A 15,757-nucleotide genomic window follows, 5' to 3' on the forward strand; every position below is an offset into this window, starting at 1 on the left:
AGCTAGACAAATTTCTTACATAAACTTTATCTGGGAAAACAAATAAGAACAACCATAAAAGTTCTGAAAAAGAATGACATGGTAAATATGGTGGGTTGAAGAATATTTCCCAAAATTTCATATCCACTCGGACCTCAAAATATGAACTTATTTGGAAATAGGTCTTTCTAAAATGCAATTAGTTAAGTCAAGATGAGGTCAGACCTAATCCAATGATCGATATCCTTATAAGAAGAGTTGCACATAGACACATAGAAGAGAAGGCCAATGAAGGTGGAGACAGAGATTGGAATGATGTGTTTGTAAGCCAAGAAACTCCAAGGATTGTTAGCAACCACCAGAAACTAGGAGAAAGAATTGGAACACATTTTCCTGCAAAGCATCCCAAAGGCATCAACTCTGCCAACAGCTTAATTTTGGGCTTCTAGTCTCCAGAACTGTGATGCACGAAGTTTCTCTTGTGTTAAGCCACCATTTTGTAATGGCAGTCAGAGAAAGCTAATACAGGGAGTTAAAAGAGTCAGACATTAAAGCATGTGGTAAAATCTCTATAATCAGGAGATGCTGGTGGCACAGTGATGGTGCAGCTGGAACCACAAGGGGAGTCTTGAGTTTGCTTTCCAGGACCTCCCTGGGCACATGAGGTAGGTGCACACATGCATGTTCACCATCTAGGCCACTAGTATTGGGAGTGGATGATGGAATAAGGACCTTATTGAGGTTGCCTGTCACTCTGTCTCCGTCTGTCTCTTTATTTCCCTGATGAAATAAATAACCTTTTTTTTTTTTACTATCTCCAGCCAGGCCCAGTAGTGTGTGCCTGTAATTGCTGCTACTTGGAGGCCATGGTAGGAGAATAATGACTGAGGAAGACCCTGTTTTAAAAAATAATAATAATTAAGAAAATATCATTTTGGTGGCTAGTCGATGTCATGGTGGTAAAGACTGCTGGATCCACAAGACTGTGCAGTTCGAATCCCAGACCTGATGGCTTGAAAAACATGCTGGGTACATGTGTATGCCCAAAATCCTGACAGGAGAATGGAGGAGGAGGAATTGTGGTGTGGCCCACCACTTTGGGGGGGATTTTTAATTTCTTCTCTCTCTCTCTTTCTCTCTCTCTCTCTCTCTCTCTCTCTTTCTCTCTCCAGTGAGTATGCACACCCTATAGCAAACTAAAACATAAAATACAATTTGGTAACACCCACATCTCACTCAAAAAAATAATCAGAAATATATAAATGGGGAAATTGAAAAAAAATAGTTACTTTTCTAAAAGTTGCTTTCCAATTTAAAAATGTGACATGGTTAGGAGTATTTATCAGCTACATTTGCTGATAATCATGCTTATTTTAGAAAATCAAAGTGTTTATCAAGTTAACAATGGATGATATTTTTCTGTTAGAACAGAAAATGAAAATGAGAGACTCCTCTGTGTTTATGTTAGTGTCTTCTTTGGTCCTGGAACTTACGTTCTAATTTGTGTTTTACTCATGTGTTTCTACAATCTTTCCTATGTGCAGTCAACCCACAAAATCTGTTGAGAAAGAAAAAAGTAACACATGAATTGGATAAACGATTGTTTTATTTTACTTGTGTATTATAATATGCCAAACCACTGCACCTGGAGGGATTTTGAAAATCACTAGTTCATATTTTTTACTGAAGAGACCATTTCTCTCTATTTGTGTACAAAATTACAAGAAAGTGATTTCTTTTTTATAGAAATCAAGGGGAGATTATCAATGACTTTCACTTTGACTCACCTTATACATGGCACAAACAAAATGACATCCCACTTTCAAGGAAAGACGCACGCACACACACACACACACACGCGCGCTATTACAGTCATGAAATCATCAGTTTGATGGCAAGATTAGAATGCAAACAAATAAAACAGAATTTCCAAGAACAGGCCTCGACCATATCATATTAATATTCCGACACCGTGTGCTTGTTTCCCTGAGAACATCAAGGCCATGGCAAAGACTGTCTTAAGGAGAAGAAAATCTGCCAAAGAAGAGGATGCTGTTGGACTCCATGTGTTTGATGAAGAACAAGAAAGGGTGATTACAGTGAACGTTTTCATAGCTTGCAGCGGACATGACAGTAAGGCTTATGCTGGTGGCAGCTACAGCCTCGGTGCCTTCCTCAGTCACCTCCATGAAGGATCTGTGCATGAACTTCTGGGCGTGCAACCTGGAGTACAGGGACATTCCTGAATAGTCCGCTTTGTGCTCACTGAAGACATCTGCCATCCCCATGGTTGCCAGGACAGCTTCAAGATCATAACTCCCCTCCACATGAAACCGGGGCAAGTGCACATCCACGTTCCTCTCCTCCATGTGCCCTGGACTAGTCCACTCTACTAATTTCTCAGGAGTTAGTTTATCTATAATCTGTTAGAAAGGAAGGGGGGCAAAATGGCATGAATATTGATTTAAATTTAAAACAGTGCAAGACTGATTTGTATTAGTCAACAGTGGTTAATCTTAGTAATAAATAGAAGTAGGAATTTTATTTCACTGAGCTATTGCTTTTATATAACAGGCAATTGTCTTTTACTTCTCTATTTAAATGGTCAGTGCATATGTGAAAACCAAATAGCATTAGTGAATTTTAAAGGTTAAAACCAAGTTATTTCTGGAGATCACCAGGTGGCATGGTGGCTAATGCTAGACACTCCCACATGGCTGACCATGGTTCAAGTTCTAGACCTGGAAGTTTGCATTCTCACTTTCTTTCTTTCTCTCTTTCTCTCTCTCTTTCTCTCTTTCTCTCTCTCTCTCTCTCTGTGTGTGTGTGTGTGTGTGTGTGTGTGTGTGTCTCACTGGTCAAATTAAAATGAATGAATAAAATAAAACAAAATAATTATAAAAAACAAGTTATTTCTTATTCTATCTAATACAATGATCTCATACTATAACAATATAAATTATTACATATTTTTACTAGTCTCTCTTGCCTTCTATAAATATATATGCATTACATATGCTTATATATTTACATTAATGTAATCACAGTGAATGTTCATTTTATTTAGTTTTATGTGAATTTTATCACACTACTGTGCATCTCCCTAAATATTTTCAAACTGCTAAATAATATTCCCATGAAGTTGATAAATTCGACCCACATTTATCTATTCGTTCACTTTACAGACACCTAGTAAGTATCAGACATTATGATAAACGCTGATAGATACTACAGATACAAAAATAATTACTATGGATTTCCAACTAGATATCCTAGTGTATTTAATGCTGAAATAACTGATTCCAGTCAGAAAGACATATTTTTTTCCTTAAGAATTATCTTCGCAGGGTAATTCTCACAACTTGGATTTTCGAATCAGAATATAAATTCTCTTAAAGCTCGTGTATATACTGCCATCTTGCTGTCCCAAAATATTTTCCAATGTACAAGACTACTAGCAATGTTTCAGGACGATAGCATAGCATCTGAATTATAATATATTAGATATTATTCACTGAATATTCTACACCCATGCTAGGCTCCATTTCTCTAACCATTACAATTTTATACATCAAGCACTATGGAGCCTAAATTATAGGTGGAAATATTTTGAGAGTCAAGAAAATTAAGAAGCTTTAAATGGGACCAGCAGATGGTATAATGGTTACATCGCTGGACTCCCACATAGTAGAATACAGTTTGAGTCCTGAACCCAGCAGCTTAAAACTCATGCAGGGCATGTATGGGTGTGCATACCCAAGATTCCAAGAGGAGAATGGAGGAGAAGGGATTGCAGTATGGCCATCCCCCCAGGGGGATGATTTCTCGCTTTCTACCTCTCTGGTGAGTGCACACACCCTATAGCAAAAATCTCTCAAAAGGTTTTTTTTTTTGGAGAGATTTTCACTGTAGGGCGCGTGCGCTCGCCAGACAAACAGAGAGAGACAAAGAGACAGAAAGCGAGAAATCACCCCCCAGCGGGGATGGTCACGCCGCAATCCCTTCTCCTCCATTCTCCTCTTGGGATCTTGGGCATGCATGCACACGCGCCCGGCGTGAGTTTTAAGCCACCGGGTCCGGGACACGAACCGCGGTCGACTACGTGGGAGTTCAGCGACATAGCCATTACACTAACTGCTGGTTCCCATTAGCTATATTTTTAACAGCAAAGTGGGTGGGACTAAATCAATGCATTTAGACTTAATGATTGGGTCTAAGGAAATTCAGAGCCTAGTGAACGGCACACAAAATTTGCTGTACATGCAATGTTTGTCCTAGAAAGGGTTCCGTAGGTACCAACCATTTCCCAGAATGGCAGATGATCTTCAGTATAGTAAAAGCCTAAATGTTCATTTTACCTCATCTCAAAAATCTTTAGTACTGGATGGTCTTAGGAAACTTGATACCTGTTAATGCTGTTCCTTCAGCTTTGCTGCTATAGGATGAAATGCTTTCTGTTGGACACGGGTCAATACGAGCAACTACTCAGAAACCTTGTTTCTGGGCTCACCCAGAACAAGCTATGGGACACAAAGCACCTGGAAATAAAAGCAAGAATTTACCTTTTCCAGACCGTCTATCTCATTGGGCAGAAGCACAAACATGGTTAGATCCTTGTTTTTATAGGGAATCCCCAGAATTTTGGCCTGCAAGTCCTCCAGGAAAGTGAAGCTAAAGGAATGGCACTGTGTCATCATCAGCACAGATTTACTTGTGGTCTGCAACAAATGAACAGAGCATACACTACTGAGACATAAGACCAAAGACACCAGGCAGTCAGGGAAGTTCATCGACATCATCAGCTCGGCCTAAGATAAGGCTGAAAATCAGGGTCCCAGAACAAGCATTTGCAACCTGCCAGTGTGTATTTGTTCAAATATAACTTCAGATTTCTTTTAGATTCCATGTGTAAGTATATCATATAAATAAATTGGAGGCCATACCTTATTCAGCCAAAATTCCTCCTCCTTGGTATTTTCTTTCTTAAACTCCCTGTCCCATTGTCCTTTAAAATACACTGCGTTCACTACCACCAGCTTGGTTGAGCTGCTAAGAGAGCCATCTGGAAGCAGGTCCTTGATTTTTTCTGCAAATGAACGAACACACAAAAAAATGGCCTGTCTTCCAAATTACAAGTGATACATATAATAGAGATGAAGTATTGGGTCATCTGAAAAGTCATGACATATTTTTCTATGTTTTTCTATGCAAAAATACTCATAACTTTTCTGGCAACCCAATAGTCAGACTACACTGAGCATTCCAAACTAACACCTGACACCTCTGCCGACAAGGGGACCTTTGGCCAACTTGATAGGAAAGTTCAAACATCGCCCATCACCTGTGAATCCCACTAGATAAACTGAAGTTGATGGTTAAGAGTCCCAGCTCTGGGTAATATTGTATCTGACAGTAGATAGTTTTGTCTTCCAAAGCATCTGTGCCTCAGTTTCCACATCTGTAAAATAGGAATAAAACCTGCCTCATAGGCTGACGAAAGGAGTACATGATTTTGTATATGTAAAGAGCTTTACACGCTATCTGGTACATAACAAGAACTCCTTGTTAGGTATCACTTTTCTTACTCATTCAATAAAGTTACCAACTGAGGTTTAGAGGTTATTTATGCTACTGGAAAAGGAACTGACATTTTTGCCTTTGAGTTCAGTCTGTCCCACACAAGGTTCTAAAAAATACTGTTCAATAAACTTTTTCACAGATTCCTTTTTTTCTCTTTTGGACTAAGCATAAAGAAAATAGTTATGTATTCTGAAGTAACATGAGCCTCTCTGGTAACCAAAATAAAAAATGTACTTGAAAACTCTAATGCCAAAGTATTGACTATTGTTCCCTACAGCGTTATTTCCACATTAACGTTTCTCTCTGGTAATATTTTGTGTGCTTGGCTCATACTATAGGATGAGAAGGTGAGAATGGGCTAAGGGATTTGTCATATTCTTTGCTGTGGATGTACTGAAAGTTACCAACCCTGCATGACGCCTAAGTAGAGATGAAGCCCCAGTAGCCCCAGCTGTTGGTAACCAAGACAAGTCTTGCTGGGAGAGCTGCATGTTTCTCATTAACAAAGAAAAAAAAGTCCTCCATGACCTTTTCACACAGAGGCTCAGACTCAGAAAGAAAGGCTCTCACATAAAAGAAACAACATAAACCTAAGACATGAGCCTTGTTCCAGGAGCCCCAGAGACACTGTGGTCCATGGCCACGTGCAGACAATTCTGTTAAGTAATTCCATACAGTCAGCTTCCGATGGTTGCCTCCCTGTTCCCCCCCCCCTTCCCGCAATTCAATAAAGTTACCAACTGAGGTTTAGAGGTTATTTATGCTACTGGAAAAGGAACTGACATTTTTGCCTTTGAGTTCAGTCTGTCCCACACAAGGTTCTAAAAAATACTGTTCAATAAACTTTTTCACAGATTCCTTTTTTTCTCTTTTGGACTAAGCATAAAGAAAATAGTTATGTATTCTGAAGTAACATGAGCCTCTCTGGTAACCAAAATAAAAAATGTACTTGAAAACTCTAATGCCAAAGTATTGACTATTGTTCCCTACAGCGTTATTTCCACATTAACGTTTCTCTCTGGTAATATTTTGTGTGCTTGGCTCATACTATAGGATGAGAAGGTGAGAATGGGCTAAGGGATTTGTCATATTCTTTGCTGTGGATGTACTGAAAGTTACCAACCCTGCATGACGCCTAAGTAGAGATGAAGCCCCAGTAGCCCCAGCTGTTGGTAACCAAGACAAGTCTTGCTGGGAGAGCTGCATGTTTCTCATTAACAAAGAAAAAAAAGTCCTCCATGACCTTTTCACACAGAGGCTCAGACTCAGAAAGAAAGACTCTCACATAAAAGAAACAACATAAACCTAAGACATGAGCCTTGTTCCAGGAGCCCCAGAGACACTGTGGTCCATGGCCACGTGCAGACAATTCTGTTAATTCCATACAGTCAGCTTCCGATGGTTGCCTCCCTGTTCCCCCCCCCCTTTCCGCATTTGCTGAGGCCACTCCGCCATTTTCAGTGCCATCTCCTATGCCTCCTCTTCCCCCTCCAACCCTACAAAACTCATTGTCCACATGGCACCCCATGCAGTGCCAAGCCCAGGGCTTCACTCACAGAAGTAATCAAGAAGTGTTTTTATGATGAACAGCCCACCCATACTCTACCATTTGTATGGCTTTTGACCCAGGAGTTAATCTTCTTTCGACTTTCATCTGTTGCATTTACAAAGTCAACAGGTTCCATAGATGCATGGTAATGTTTCTCAACATAATCTAAGTATTTCTGGAAGAGAATAGGAGAAGCTGAAAGTCAATTTATCAATTGCTAACATAGCTAAATAAATTTACCTGTACATTAGGACAACTAATATCATAAGAGTGATTTCTGGGCCCTGGGCAAATCATTTTGAATAGCTCCATGACAGTTTTATGCAGGTCTAAAGGAGTTAAGGCAAAACTAAGGTCATATTGCCCGAAGTAGAAAAAGGTACTACAAGGTTCTGAATGTCTGGAGAGCAGAGCAGGAGAGGAGCACACCAGTGATGCTGTCCCATCCAGGCTGACAACCAGGGCAGCATGCCTCTATGAGGGCCACTGCCATTCATCAATATCACTCACAGATGCGGTAGACATAGCAAGACTTACTTGAAGGAAGTAGTATGTTTTTTCTCCAAACAGCCTGTTGGTTATGTTCAGTTCATAACCATTAGTGAGTTTGCTTAGTGTGGTCAAAAGCTTTTGGAATTGGTGATGTATCTCTTCACTCTTCTCCATCTTCAAAATCAAAACAAAAAGCTAGATGGGTTATCTTGGCAAAAACTAGTCTAGCTGTCCTCCTCCGCCCGCCAAGAACATGTGGCTGCTGTGTCCTTCCCTCAGTTTAGCAGCCATGAGTTTGGTATGCCCCTGGATTTCAGTGGCTTTTACATAAATCAGGTGATACTATAAGTCTTAACCGATCTCGGCACCACAGAGAGGCTTTCTCTGCAGCCCAACACCACAAATCTTGATTTTTTGACTCAGATTACATTTTGGTTTTTAATGTAATTATAATTGCCCACTAAATCAGTATGTTTGTATCTTCCCACAAGACTCTATGCACCTGAGGAAAGCAGATAATTTCCAAGATAATTCTTATTCACTGTAGTTTGAAAGTTTCTCTTGCAGACCACAAATAAGAAAGGTGACTCTCTGTGGAATAAGTAGCCATTTATCTGAGCTACTCATTGGACTCAAAGGACTTTTTTCCTGCCTCCAGGAAAAAAAAGAAAAGAAAAGTTTCTGGATATTTTCTGTCTGATTGAGGGCTGGGGCATGTTCCATGGCAGAGCCAGCTCACACAGCACACGCCCAGGAACAGAGAGCAGCACTGTACCTTTGCCTGTTGAATATCTGGTTGCTTCAGTTCGCCATACATGGAAGAAAGAGGCATTTAGTTCTGAGAGTAGGCTACTGCAGATTGAGCATAAAGGTCATCTTCCTCTAGAATATGAGGCCCTTGTTACTTTTGTTTTCTTATTTTATGTCATTACTAGTTCCCCAATACCTGGGGTAGTATCTGGCACTTAATAGACAATCTGTTCATTTTTGTGGCTAATTAACAAATATCTGAAAACACTCATATTGAAAATGTAAAAGTATGCTACTTTTTTTCTTATTTTTATTATTATTTTAATTTCTTATATTCAATCACTATACATCACTACAGCTTGTGTAGTGAACTTACCCAACATGAACACACTTCACACCAGTCCAGTTGAAGATACTATATATGTTACCATCAGCAGATAATCATCCATTTCTGTGTCTCATAAATGTCTTGCCTCTCTATTTTTCTCCTTGGTTCTTTTCCTCACACACTCCCCCTTCTCCCACCCTCTTCCCACACTGTCTTGAGAATCTGTAACCATTTTCCATGCTTCTATATCCTCTAATCTTTCAGTTTCTGCCATAGAGTACAGACAGCCAGTATATATTAAGTGGAGGCGTACAATGTCTCTTTTTCATAGCCTAACTTGCTTCACTTAACTGTAAATATTCAATATTCATCTACTTTTTATCGAACCCCAGGGTCTTGTTTTTTATGGTTGAGTAGTATTCCATAGAGAATATGTGCCACACTTTTTCAATCCATTCATCTATTTGTAGACATTGGGGTTGGTTCCACGTCTTAGCAATGTGAATAATTCTGCCATAAACATAGATGTTCAAGCACTTTTCTGAGTGTTCTCCCATCGTTTGGGTAGATACCCAGATGTGGATTTGCTAGGTAGTATGGTAGTTCTATTTATAGATCTTTGAGGAACTCCATGTTGTTCCCCACAGTGGCTGGACTAACTTACATTTCCACGAACACTGTAGAACTTCCTTCTCACTACAGCCTCTGCAGCACTTACCATTTTTTACTTTCTTAATCTTATCCATTCTGACTAGGTGGTATCTTATTGTGGTTTTGATTTGCATCTCTGTTATAATAGATATTGAGCATTTTTTCATGCGTTTTTTGGCTGTTCATAAGTGTACTACTCTTAACAAAATATATGAAGCTGAATTTGACTTTTGGCTCCCTCCTTAGTACTGTGAGCTCTTAAATGGCCAGCAATCATGCTATGGCTGTTTGGGTTGACTGGGATGTGGTGCGAGGAGATCAGTGTACTGGAGCCTTTTGGGGGAATGGGTTGATGGAAAGAGAAGGACACAGTAGGCATATTTCTCCAGTAGGACAGTTGTGATGGAGTTGATTAGCAAATGGGGAGGAAAAACTTATAGTAAAACAAGTTTTAAGTCTGAATTTATAAAATCTTTGTGATCTAGGAAACCCCAGACTGAGAAATTACCTTAAAGTGGCCTTGGAGAGGTAACATCCCAGGATTTTATTCGAGAAAAAGATATTGTTATTAAAAAAGTAAATACATTATAAGTTTCGCTGAACTCCCACAGATTATCAGCCAAATATGAGCTCATGTTCCAAAATTACAAGTCATTAGAAAATAAGTCCCATATCAAGAATCAGAAAAAATTATCAGACCTTCAAGAAATTTAGATGTTGGCATAATCAGATGTCACATTTAAAAAGTTATCATTTTAACCAAAAGTTATTGAAAATACGTTTTAAAAATAAGACATATCAACAGGTTACAGGTAGGTTTAATAATCAACTAACCAATCTAGATATGAATATTTGATCAAATATTAAAATTAAGAGTTCAGTAGATGGATTAAGCTGCCTATTAGGCACTGCTAAATTAATGAACTAAAGATTAAGCTTGATCATTTTCTTAGAATATAAGACAAACACAAAAAGTGATTAAAATTAATATGTGTATTATTAAGAAATATGGCAACCACGTAAGAATTTTTCCAAAAGGTAAGAAAAGAGAGAATGGCAAAAATGAAACTAAAAAGGTATAAAGTGACTGAGAATTTTCTAGGGCCAATAAAAGAAACATTTTTTTAAGTTTTATTCATTTATTTCTTCCATGACAGAGGGAGAGATGGACAGAGAGATAAACAGACAGAGACACAAGCACTCCAAACAGGCACACACTGCTCCCCACCCTCCAGCCCAGCCTCTATGTAAGGGGTTAATATCCAAAATGCATATGGAACTTCGACAACTTAACAACAAAACACAAATCATCTAATTTAAAAATAAGTAAAGACCTTGAATAGGTAATTTCCCGGGGATATAAACAAATTCCCAACAAGTCCATGAAAAGATACTTAATACTACTCACTAATCATAAGACAAGGGCAAATCAAAATCATAATGAGATACCATATCACACATGCATTGAGATGGTAACTATCAAAAGAACAAAGAATTGGGGCCAACAGATGATATAGTGATTATGTTGCTGGACTCCCACAGGGCCAACCAGTGGCTTGAAAATCACACCATGCTCATGTGCATGAGTGCCCAATATCTCAGGAGGAAAAAGGAGGAGGATTGTAGTGCGGCCACCTTTCCTGGGGAGTTTCTTCTCACTTTCCCTCTCACTGTCTTTAATTCTCTCTCTATGGTGAGAACACACACCCTATGGCAAAGCCAAAAAAATGCAGAAAATAACAAGGGTTGGTGAGGATGCAAAGAAATTGGAATTTTCTTCATTGTTGTAGAATGTAAAATGGTACAGCTGTTATGGAAAGTAGCAGGGAGCATCTTCAAAAACATTAAAAATTAACTTACTGTATAATCTAACCCACTTTTGAGTATGTATCCAAAAGAATTCAAAGCAGGGTCTTGAACAGTGATATTTGAACACCCATCTGTACTGCAACATTCACAATATCCAAGAGTGAGAAGCATTCCAAAAGCCCATCAACAGATGTATAGATAAAAAAAGAATGTGGCATGTACATACAACAAAATAATGTCTACTCTTAAAAATTAAAGCTGTGGGACCAGTAGATGGCATAATGATTATGCCGCTGGACTCCCACATGGCCAACCGTAGTTCAAGTCTCGGACCCGGCTTAAAACTCATGCCAGGCATTTGTGTATATATGCCCAAAATCCCAAGGGGAGAATGGAGGAGAAAGGATTGCAGTGTGGCCATTTCTCTTGGGACGGTGATATCTCATGTTCTATCTCTCTGTCTCTTGTTGTCTCTCTGGAGAGCACACTCACCCTATAGTAAAAATCTCTTTAAAAAAAAAGTTAAAGCTTGTTACATATCTCAACATAGATGAAACTTGAGACATTAAGCTAAGAAAAATAAGCCAGTCACAAAAGGACAGATGCTATGTCTTATGAATTATCTAAAGTAGTTGGAATCACAGAGACTGAAGCAGAAGGGGGATTGCTGAAATGCGGGTGTGTGTGCTCACCAGAGAAATGGAGAGGGGGACAGAAACGAGAAGGTATTCTATGGGAGTGATCACGCAGCAATCCGTTCATCTCGCCTCCTTTCGGGATTTGGGCACACAGGCACATGCACCCAATTTGTTTCTCAAACTGGGTCCGGAACCCAAAGCAGGCACTCAGCCTTGTAGGATCCAGCCACCTTAATTACAAATTCTTACTGAGAACTGAAAAAGAGGAAGCCATCCCCAACCCATTTTATGAGTATAATGTTACTTTGATAGCAGAAATCGTCTCACGCTAAATACATCCAGTATATATTTTATGTCTACAGCACATCTCAGTTCCAACTGGACACACTTTAAGCATTCCATAGCCTCTTACACAACTACTATATAGGAAAGCTCAGGACTAGAGAAATTCTCATCCCGGTAATCTAGGTAGACTATATAAAAGGTGTTATTTCATCATCGTTTGTCATTTTTGGAAGGAAAGAAGAAAGGAAGAAATGAAGGAAGGAAAGATGGTAGGTTGTAAGGAAGGGAAGAAGAAAGGGAAAGAAAGGAAGGAAGTCAGCCCCTAGCAACAGGATAAATAGAAACATACGAGGATATGGGGCCAGCAGATGTAGTAGCCGTTACATCACTGAACTCCCACATGATCAACTGTGGTTCGAGTCCCAGACCCAGGGGCTTGAAAATCACACCAGGTTCTTGTGTGTGCATGCCCAAGATCTGAGGAGAACAGGAAAAGGGATTGTGGCGTGGCCATCTCTCTCCCTCCCCCCAGGGATGATTTCTCACTTTCTCTCTCTCTCTCTCTCTCTCTCTCTCTCTCTCTCTCTCTCTCTCTCATTTGCTCACTCACCCTAAGGCAAAAATCTCTTGGGAAAAAAAAAAGAAAGCTATGAAGATAAATCAATGACGGTTACAAGTATCTATCTGAAATAGACAAATCTTGTAAACATAAAGCTGAGCCAAAATAATCAAGTAACAAAGAATAATGACAAAAAAAGGTACTGTATGTAATGAAATCATGAACACTCCACTCGGGATAGTGGAGCTCCCCGTCTCAGGACGGTGGGGAGGCCTACTCGAGGGAGGCACTTAGAAGGAAATTAGTTCATCTGGCAATAGTTTATTTCTTACACTGGAAGAAGGGGGTTAATATTCATTGCAGTACTCCTTGTACCTTTCGTACACTTCCCTTAAGATTTTATCAGCAATTTTTAAAAGCAAGTTTCAGAATGTTCTGAATTCATGTGATAATCAAATGGTACACATCAATCCTGTCTCTGGGCTAATCGCTTTACTCATATGATGTTTCCACATCTATTAAATAAGATCAGAGTAGTTGGCCTATAAGATGTGTTTTCTGCCCTAACAACTTTTCTGTCAGTATTTATGTGTACCTATTCTTTGTACCTCTGCAGCTCCCAATAAAATCTCAGAGAATGGACAGAGATGCTACCAAGGCTCAGACAACTGGTGCCCTGCACAAAGCTGGAACTCAACACCCACTCCTGTCTTCAAGCCCTTCACCCTGAAGAAGGGCATCTATCCAAGGGAATTTTCTCATTTGTGCAAAGGCTTTGTATGGGCTATCATGCTTACAAGGGAAAATGCTTTGAAAATAACTTCATTCCTCTACTGAGTGGACATCAAAGCAGCTATCTGACCCTGCTCTGGTCTGAAAATCCTAGAAGGACGCCTGGCTCTACATAGATGCAACTGAGCCTGCACCACCACTAAGTAAGTTATCATTGTGTTCCAGATGCTCCTACTAGACACTTTTCTGAGGCTGAAGAATAAATAAAGTAGGGCCAGTAGGTGGTATAGTGGTTGAGGCACTGGACTCCAATGTGGTGAACCACACTTTGAGTCCCAGACCCGGCAGCTTAAAACTCATGCTGGGCATATGTGCATGTGTGCCCAAAATCCCAAGAGGAAAATAGAGAAGGGTTTGTGGTGTGGCTATCCCCCCAGGGGGTGATTTCTTGCTTTTGCTTTGTGTGTCTCTCTCTCCAGTGAGCACATGCACCCTATAGCAAAAATATCTCAGAAAAAATAAAAAAGAGTAAAGTAGCATAACTCTGAGGTGACTGAGTCAGAACTTGAACATGAACTTCTCAGTCTGTTAGACGTTATCAGTTATATCATAGCTGTTAATGTCCGTTAAAGTTAAGATCTCTTAATATTAAGGGATACTGATGATGATGATTATATAGTCCTAGCAACTTTATTTGGTTTCCATGATTAGTAAGCCTGAATACCTTCCCTACTCTGTTTCCCCAGTGAGCCCACACATAAAATCCAACCATACTAAAAATAATAAGACCCATATCCCTACCTGTTTTTCTTCAGCATTTATTCTTGAGCTGTGTCAAAATAAAACATCTGGGAGGGACAGAAAATATTATTGCAGAGGTCAGACAGAGAATACCTCACACAGAACCAGTCAGGAGAAAGTGAACACTTGTTAAAGAAACCTCAAAGATACAAGTAATCTTCGTTTTCTAGTACAATCATGAAAAAGTTCGCATTGCCACTGATCTTTTTGGAGGAGCCCACCTTGCTTTATCTGTTCATGTTGCCATGTATACCCTGGTAGAGATTATGCCACTTTTCCCAGGAGCTTTTGCTCTTCTGACTCTGTCTTCAATTATGAGAGCAAAGGCTTTGGTTAAGGCCACTCATCAAACCTCACCAACGGAATGCCAAGTCTCAGGGAGCAGATGGCATGATGGCATTTGGGGAAGCAAGAGGCCTTCCTAATAGACCTGCAATAGGACCATGTCTTCGGGGAGCAGATGGCATGATGGCATTTGGGGAAGTAAGAGGCCTTCCTAACAGACCTGCAATAGATCCATGTCTTCATAGTTTTTGTTTCCTGGCCCATGGGTCAAAATAAGCATATGTTCAAGATAATGCTAGAAAGCTGAGCCCCAGAAGCAAGTCCATGCATGGAAAGCAAAGGCAGCCACCTACCTTCTGTAATTGGGAGGCGCTGGACTCCGGCCTGCCTCCGGGGAGCATGCCGATGGCAGCTGAGATGCTCGCAGGACAAAAGAAGATGTTGCCATCATCGGTTTTCTTCATCTCTTTGAAAAGGTCAAACCCAAATTGAGCATTTGCTGTGCTGAGTGAATCCATACTATCAGCGAGATCTAGAAAGCAAGGACTACAGTCAGAACTGAATGGTTAGTGTCATGGGAATCCTTCCCACTTCTTTCCATCTTTCTGCATTGATCCAGGAATCAGGGATTTTTCACTCTCTTGGGGAAAGATCACCACGCCTGCTTCTCACACCTTCTATTGGCAGAAAACAAGAAGCAGCTAGAGGCTGGCAGTCACCAGCGCTCTCAGTTCTCACCTCTCTGGGGAGGAAGATAAGTTTGGTTTTACTTTCTCTTCCCTGTCAAGCATGCCTGCCTCTGCCTGCTGGCTGTAGCCTCTCAGTGGTAAACTTGTGCAGGGAAACCCAGCCCTTGTCCTGCCAATGTCCAGTTTGTCCACCTGCTCAGCCGGTGACATGGCAGGAGAATGTGTGGGGAAACCCCACTGTCCTCAAGTTCAAGTGGTGTCTCCCATCCAAACTTAATAACATTAAAGCCAATAGTATTCTTCTCTGATACTTTCCATCACTCAATTGATTCACAATCCAATCCAAAGAGTGGCAGATAGACTCATTCTCTAACCATATAAAAATCTTGATTCTGGGCTAAATTTTCCCAGAGAGCAATGGCATACCTCTGGTTATACATTATTCATTAGAATAAAAGAGTTTTTCTTTTTTAATATTTTTCTGTTTTGTTTCAGGCTTGTACAAGCGATATTCAAAAAAGTTCATGGAAAATGCATATGATGAAAAAATTATGTATGGATTTCAATTCTTTTTTGCACAAAATAAACTTGTACTTTAAATTCCATTTTTTTCACATATCTTTTGAAGTC

General features: G+C 39.9%; 1 protein-coding gene across 1 annotated transcript; it reads right to left on the reverse strand.

The window, feature by feature from the left end:
* Positions 1 to 1,827: 1,827 nt before the first annotated feature.
* On the reverse strand, positions 1,828 to 15,042 carry SERPINB13 (serpin family B member 13). The gene is made up of 6 exons (XM_006141830.2): positions 14,792 to 15,042; positions 7,646 to 7,774; positions 7,166 to 7,283; positions 4,923 to 5,065; positions 4,542 to 4,697; positions 1,828 to 2,402 (listed from the first exon to the last, which is right to left on the reverse strand). The coding sequence occupies exons 1-6, from the start codon at positions 14,954 to 14,956 to the stop codon at positions 1,998 to 2,000; spliced, it is 1,116 nt and encodes a 371-aa protein (XP_006141892.1). The 5' UTR covers positions 14,957 to 15,042; the 3' UTR covers positions 1,828 to 1,997.
* Between the last annotated feature and the right edge of the window lie 715 nt (positions 15,043 to 15,757).

The sequence above is a fragment of the Tupaia chinensis genome, unplaced genomic scaffold (genome assembly GCF_000334495.1).
Source record: "Tupaia chinensis unplaced genomic scaffold, TupChi_1.0 Scaffold000065_1, whole genome shotgun sequence".
In the NCBI taxonomy this organism is placed as follows: domain Eukaryota; kingdom Metazoa; phylum Chordata; class Mammalia; order Scandentia; family Tupaiidae; genus Tupaia; species Tupaia belangeri.